Genomic DNA, 7,500 nt, shown 5'->3' on the forward strand with positions numbered 1-7,500 from the left:
GGTCAATTTGGAAATGACGCCGAACACCGATTTCAGGATTTATGCGTTAAATGAAAATTGTTAAATATTGTCTGTCAACATTTAGGGCAACTCATTAGCTACAATAGGGTGGGGCTTGGGGGCGGATGAAGTGTTGTGGCGGATGGGTAAAATGAGTTAACGATGAGGCTAAGTGGACAGAAAGAGATGAAGAAGAGAAGGAAAAGGAAAGAGGGAGAAGAGGAGACCATTTACGATTCCTTGAGGCAGGGGATGAGGTCCAAGGCAGGGTTGGGTCTTCTCCGCGTCTCTCAAGGCCTTTGGCAACCACGAAATCTAGCACTCCTTTCTTTCGGAAACGAACACCGGCTGTGGTTTCGGCCCAGATAGCTGGGAGGATGTGATAAGATTCAGGGAAAAGGCGGGGTATAAGTGAAAAGTAATCTAGTCAGTGCGAAGAACATGCATAGTAAATAAAGGGCTTCTTATTTTAACCTCCCTTTTAATGGGGGCTGCCGACACCTACCCCCCTCATATATATGTATTTATATATGTGTGTGTGTGTGTGTGTGTGTGTGTGTGTGCGTGTGTGTGTGTGTTAATTCATATATAATTCATCATTCGAAGTCGACTTTGGTATTACTGACTCTGTCCTGCCCGGGCGAAAGAATGTGAGGATGGCCCCACGCGCTACGCTTTTACGCCAATTGAGCACTGTAGCGTACAACTGGTAACTGCCACTCTCCGTGTCGCTGGAGTGCCCTCTCCATTGGTGTGTGACAGCTCACCTTCACAGAAAGAAGGTGGAGTCAGTGCCTGGACGAAAGAATGTGAGGAGCAAGCTGTTGCCCATACACACACACACACACACATTTATAAATAAATATATATATATTATATATATACACACATACATACATGTACATATATGTATATATATGATGTATATACATATATACATATACATATAGATATGTACATGCGTGTATGTGCGTGTTTGTTCCGTAGAAATTGATCTATATACTTGCATATACGTATAAATGTATATGCATATACACACACACTGTGTTTGTGTGTCTATATGTATTATATATATATATATATATATATATATATATATATATATATATATATATTTATATATATAATTATAATTTTATAATTATATTTAAACGATAGATACGCATATATTTAGATGGTTGTCAGGCAGTGTTATATTTATTTATACGTCTTTTCCTTTTTTTATAATTGAATAGAATATTACCTAAGAAAACGCGAATCATCAAGAATAATGAACAAACAAATCGGCGTGGCAGTAAAGTGGCACCTGGTCATATTATTATTATTATTGTTATACTAATGACATTAACAGTAATACTAATAATAATAATAACAATAATAATAATGATGATAATGATAATGATAATGATAATGATAATAATAATATGATAATATTGATGATGATAATGATAATGATAATGATAATAATAATGATAATGACAATAACAATAATAATAATGATAATAATAATGACTAACAATAACGATAATATTAACAATCATGATAATGAAAATAAAAATAATAGAATGGTAATAATAATAATAATAATAATAATGAGGATAATGATAATAAAAATAGTAATAATAATAATTAATAATAATAATTATTATAGTTATTGTTATAATTATTATTATCCTCATTACTATTATTATGATTAATATTATTGCCATTATTATTATCATTACTATCATAGCTATTATTACTATTATCATTATTACTATTATTATTTTTACTTTTATCATTATTGTTATTATTGGTGCATTTTTTCAAGTTTATTGTAAACCTAAAGGATTTATTGTTTTGTGATTTTTTTTTTTCTTTGTAACCTTATGAAGATAATAACGAATCATAAGTGTAATGATAATTTTCATTGAAACATACTGCAGTAGCATTTTTAACCCATTACCCCCTGAAAAAATGAATAGAAAATGGGGAAAATGCTTTTTTTTTTTTGTGAAATGTCTCTACGCATAGATAGCTCTCTGCCTTACCTGATTTCACCTTTCCTTGAATTGGCAGGAAAATGTATTTTTTACTAGTGCTATGAATATCGATGGTGTTATTTTTATTATAAACATTATAATTACATTTTTTTTTTTAACAGTAGTAACAGCAAAATAAGAGAGCGTAACATATTTTCGTAAATCAAAGAAAAGGGTAAACGGGCGAGACAGACAGCATTCGTAATTAGCTCATTGGTGACTTAGTACAAGTGTAGCCATCTATGTGGTAAAACAATTAAACAAGTAAACTCACAATGGGCATGGCATGCACGTACTTGACATGCCCGTCGCGAATGGGTTAAAGAGCAACATAGAAAAAAGTGAATTCAAAGAGAGAAATAAAACGCCTGTGCATTTCTTATTATTATATATTATTATTAAACGTAAAACAAATAATAATGAATAATACTAATATGATAATATTTATTATAATAATAATAATACAAAATAATAATGTTCCAACCTCATATCATCCACAGAACATAGGAAAAATAAACAATACATGTTTCCCACGCGTGACCCAAAGAAAAACGAAGAAAAAAACAAAACAAAATTATTATTATTATCAAAAGAAGAAGAAGAAAAAAATCATCATTATTAAAATATATATAAAACCCCAGCTTTACATCACCCACGGAACTTAGAACAACAACAACAACAAAAACAACAACAACAACAACAACAACAACAACAACAACAACAACAACAACAACAACAACAACAACAGTCCACATCTACGAATGAAAACAGAAAAAAACCCCACTGCCTTTGATGACTAACGCCCCCCTCGCCAAAATGACCACGGGACGGCAAAGGGCCTTCCGCGCCCTCTGCATCGCCGCCTGCAGTATAGTGTGGACGGCCCTCTCTGCGTCAGCCAAGTCCATCCCTACGTCAGGTAGGTCTTGGGAGGTTTAGTGTGAAAATCTGGTTTTGTGAGAGGCAGGAAGGGAGAGGAGACAGGGAGATGGGAAGGGAGAGAGACAGGGAGAGGGGAAGGGAGAGAGAGAGGGAGAGGGGAAGGGAGAGAGAGAGGGAGATGGGAAGGGAGAGAGAGAGGGAGATGGGGAGGGAGAGATACACGGAGATGGGAAGGGAGAGGTGACAGGGAGATGGGAAGAGAGAGAGACAGAGAGATGGGGAGGGAGAGAGACAAGGAGATGGGAAGGGAGAGAGACAGGGAGAGGGGAAGGGAGAGAGGGAGAGGGGAAGGGAGAGAGACAGGGAGAGGGGAAGGGAGAGAGGGAGGGAGATGGGGAGGGAGAGAGACACGGAGATGGGAAGGGAGAGAGACAGGGAGAGGGGAAGGGAGGGAGACACGGAGATGGGAAGGGAGAGAGACACGGAGATGGGAAGGGAGAGAGACAGGGAGAGGGGAAGGGAGAGAGAGAGGGAGATGGGGAGGGAGAGAGACACGGAGATGGGAAGGGAGAGAGACAGGGAGAGGGGGAGGGAGAGGTGACAGGGAGATGGGAAGAGAGAGAGACAGAGAGATGGGGAGGGAGAGAGACAAGGAGATGGGAAGGGAGAGAGACAGGGAGAGGGGAAGGGAGAGAGACAGGGAGAGGGGAAGGGAGAGAGACAGGGAGAGGGGAAGGGAGAGAGACAGGGAGAGGGGAAGGGAGAGAGGGAGAGGGGAAGGGAGAGAGACAGGGAGAGGGGAAGGGAAGGAGACAGGGAGAGGGGAAGGGAGATAGACAGGGAGAGGGGAAGGGAGATAGACAAGGAGAGGGGAAGGGAAAGAGAGAGGGAGAGGGGAAGGGAGAGAGACAGGGAGAGGGGAAGGGAGAGAGACAGGGAGATGGGAAGGGAGAGAGACAGGGAGAGGGGAAGGGAGAGAGAGAGGGAGATGGGGAGGGAGCGAGACACGGAGATGGGAAGGGAGAGAGACAGGGAGAGGGGAAGGGAGAGAGACAGGGAGAGGGGAAGGGAGAGAGACAGGGAGAGAGACAGGGAGAGGGGAAGGGAGAGAGACAGGGAGAAGGGAAGGGAAAGAGACCGGGATAAGGGAAGGGAGAGAGACAGGGAGAGGGGAAGGGAGAGAGACAGGGAGAGGGGAAGGGAGAGAGAGGGAGAGGGGAAGGGAGAGAGACAGGGAGAGGGGAAGGGAAAGAGACAGGGAGAGGGGAAGGGAGAGAGACAGGGAGAGGGGAAGGGAGATAGACAAGGAGAGGGGAAGGGAGAGAGACAAGGAGATGGGAAGGGAGAGAGACAGGGAGAGGGGAAGGGAGAGAGACAGGGAGAGGGGAAGGGAGAGAGACAGGGAGAGGGGGAGGGAGAGGGGAAGGGAGAGGGGGAGGGAGAGGGGAAGGGAGAGAGACAGGGAGAGGGGAAGGGAGAGAGACAGGGAGAGGGGGAGGGAGAGGGGAAGGGAGAGAGACAAGGAGAGGGGAAGGGAGAGAGACAGGGAGAGGGGAAGTTATAGAGACGGAGATGGGGAAGGAGAGAGACAGGGAGATGGGAAGGGAGATAGACAGGGAGATGAGGAGGAATAGAGGGAGGACGAGGGTAGTAAAGTGAAAGAGAGAGAAAGAGACGAAGAGAAAAAGTGAAACAGAGAGAGAAACACAGAGATAGAGATAGATAGATAGATAGACAGAGTGAAAGAGAGAGAGTGAAAAAGAGAGTTTGAAAGAGAGAGAGAGACAGAGAGAGAGAGAGAGAGAGAGAGAGAGAGAGAGAGAGAGAGAGAGAGAGTGAAAGAGAGAGATAGAGAAAGAGAGGGAGAGTGAAAGAGAGAGAGAGAATTATTGTCATTGTTATCATTTGTTACTACTATTATTATCATCACTTATTATTATCAGCATTATTATTGATGTAATCATTATCTTTGTTATTATTGATGTTATTATTATTATTATTTATCTGTATTTTTATCATCACTATTACTGTTATTATTATCAGCATTTTTATTAAGGTTATTGCTATTATCATTGTCCATATTCTAATTTCTTCATTTCAAATTCAAAATAACAAATTCAAATCCCCCAAAAAGTCGGCCCTAACCGTTTACGATTCGAAATTCAAAATTCAAAAATTCAAAAGAGAAAACGATCTTCCGTAACCGTTACCCGTCGCCAAAAAAAAAAAAAAAAAAAAAAAAAAAAAAAAAAAAAAAAAAAAAAAAAAAAAAAAAATTCCATTCTTTTCATCACGCAGAAGGACAAGTAGACCCTTGCATGCCGGTTGCACTGTTCGCCCGCCAACTGGAAGGAGAGGAAAAAAACAATATTGCAATACGAAGTTGAAACCGCCGGGAACTGCAGAACAAAGCCGAAATGTGCCGGTACGTGATAAGGGGAAAGGAGGGAAAGAGGGAGGGAAGGAGGGAGGGTTGAAGGGAAGGAGGGAGGGAAGGAGGGAGGGAAGGGGGAGGGTTGGAGGGAAGGAGGGAGGGTTGGAGGGAAGGAGGGAGGGTTGGAGGGATGGAGGGAGGGAAGGAGGGTTGGAGGGAAGGAGGAAGGGTTGAGGGAAGGAGGAGAGGGAGGAGGGTGTGGAGGGAAGGAGGGGGGGGGAGGGAGGGTGGAGGGAGGGGGGGGGAGGAGGGGGGTGGAGGGGGAGGGGAGGGGGAGGGAGGGGGAGGGTGGGAGGGAGGAGGGGGGTGGGGGAGGGGGGAGGGGGGTGGAGGGGGGGGGGAGGGGTATGGAGGGGGGGTGGAGGGGAGGGAGGGAGGGGGGGGGGGGGGGGGGGTTGGAGGAGGGGAGGGTTGGGGGAGGGGGAGGGGGAGGGAAGAGGGGTGGAGGGAGGAGGGGGGTTGGAGGGAGGAGGGGAGGGGAGGAGGGGAAGGAGGGGAGGGGGGGGGGGGGGGGGGGGGGAGGGGGAGGGGGAGGGTGGAGGGGGGGGGGGGGGGAGGAGGAGGGGGGGGAGGGGGGGGGGAGGGAAGGGGGAGGGGGGGGGGGGGAGGGGGAGGGAGGGGGGGGGGGAGGAGGGGGGGTGGAGGGAGGAGGGGGGTTTGGGGGGGAGAGGAGGGAGGGTTGGAGGGGAGGGGGGAGGGGGGGGTGGAGGGGGGGGGGGGAGGAGGGAGGGGGGGGGAGGGGGAGGGGGGAGGGGGGGGGGGTGGAGGGAGGGGGGGTGGGGGAGGGGGGGGTGGGGGGTGGAGGGGGAGGGGGGGGGGGGGGGAGGGGGGAGTGGGAGGAGGGGGGGAGGGGGGGGGGAGGAGGGGGGGGGAGGGGGGGGGGTGGGGAGGGGGGGAGGGGGGGGGAGGGGGGGGGGGAGGGGGGGGGGGGGGGGGAGGGGAGGGGAGGGGGGAGGGTGGAGGGAGGAGGGGGGGGGGGAGAGGGGGGGAGGGAGGGGGGGGAGGGGGGGGGGAGGGGGGGGGGGGGGGAGGGGGGAGGAGGGGAGGGGGGGAGGGGGGGGGGAGGTGAGGGGGAGGGGGGGGGAGGGGGGTGGAGGGGGGGGGAGGGGGAGGGAGGGGGGGGGAGGAGGGGGGGGGGAGGGGGGGGGGGGGGGGGGGAGGGGGGGGGAGGGGGGGGGGGGGGGGGGGGAGGGGGGGGGGGGGAGGGGGGAGGGGGGGTGGGGGAGGGGGGGGGGGGGGGAAGGAGGGGGGGGGAGGGGGGGGGGGGGGGAGGGGAGGGAGGGGGGGGAGGGAAGGGGGGGGGGGGGGGGGGGGGTGGGGGGGGAGGGAGGGGAGGGGGGGAGGGGGAGGTGGGGGGGGGGGGTGGAGGGGGAGGGTGGGGGGGGGGGGAGGGGGGGGTGGAGGAGGGGGGGGGTAGGGGGGAGGGGGGGGGGGGAGGGGGGGGGGGAGGGGGGGGGGAGGAGGGAGGGGAGGAGGGGGGGGGGTGGGGGAGGAGGGGGGGGGGGGGAGGGGGGGGGGGGGGGGGGAGGGGGGGGGGAGGGGGGGGGGTGGGGGGGGGGAGGAGGGGGGGGGGGGGGAGGGGGGGGGGGGGGGGGAGGGGGGGGGGGGGGGAGGAGGGGGGGAGGGGGGAGGGGGGGGGGGGGGGAGGAGGGAGGGGGGGGGGGGGGGGGAGGGGGGGGGGGGGAGGGGAGGGGGGGGGGAGGGAGGGGGGGGGGGGGGGGGGGGGGGGGGAGGGGGGGGGGGAGGGGGGGGGGGGGGGGGGGAGGGAGGGGGGGAGGAGGGGGAGGGAGGGGGGGGGGGGGGGAGGGGGGGGGGAGGAGGGGGGGAGGGGGGGGGGGGGGGGGGGGGGGGGGGGGGGGAGGGGGGGGGGGAGGGGGGGGAGGAGGGGGGGGGGGAGGGGGGGGGGGGAGGGGGGGTGGGGGGGGGGGGGGGGGGGGGGGGGGGGGGTTGGGGGGGAGGGGGGGGGGGGGGGAGGGGGGGGAGGGAGGGAGGGGGGGGGGGGGAGGGGGGGGGAGGGAGGGGGAGGGGGGGGGGAGGGAGGGGGAGGGGGAGGGAAGGGGGGGGAGGGGGAGGGGGAGGAGGAGGGAGGGGGGAGGGAAGGGGAGGGTGGAGGGGAGGAGAGGGGGGAAGGGGGGGGGGGGGGAGGGGAGGGAGGGGAGGGGG

At 53.2% G+C, this 7,500-nt stretch overlaps 1 protein-coding gene across 12 annotated transcripts in view; it reads left to right on the forward strand.

The window, feature by feature from the left end:
* Positions 1-7,500, forward strand: part of LOC125038916 — a 29,039-nt gene that overhangs the window by 8,608 nt on the left and 12,931 nt on the right. For 6 of the 12 annotated variants that reach the window (XM_047632569.1, XM_047632580.1, XM_047632581.1 and 3 more), the window contains exon 2: positions 2,522-2,940. In XM_047632569.1, the coding sequence (XP_047488525.1) occupies positions 2,814-2,940 (127 nt within the window). In that variant the 5' untranslated portion in view covers positions 2,522-2,813. Of the gene's footprint in view, positions 1-2,521; positions 2,941-5,201; positions 5,329-7,500 lie in introns of all 12 variants that reach the window. The other 6 variants (XM_047632579.1, XM_047632578.1, XM_047632573.1 and 3 more) reach the window with 5 other exon arrangements.

The sequence above is a fragment of the Penaeus chinensis genome, chromosome 26 (assembly GCF_019202785.1).
Source record: "Penaeus chinensis breed Huanghai No. 1 chromosome 26, ASM1920278v2, whole genome shotgun sequence".
NCBI lineage: Eukaryota > Metazoa > Arthropoda > Malacostraca > Decapoda > Penaeidae > Penaeus > Penaeus chinensis.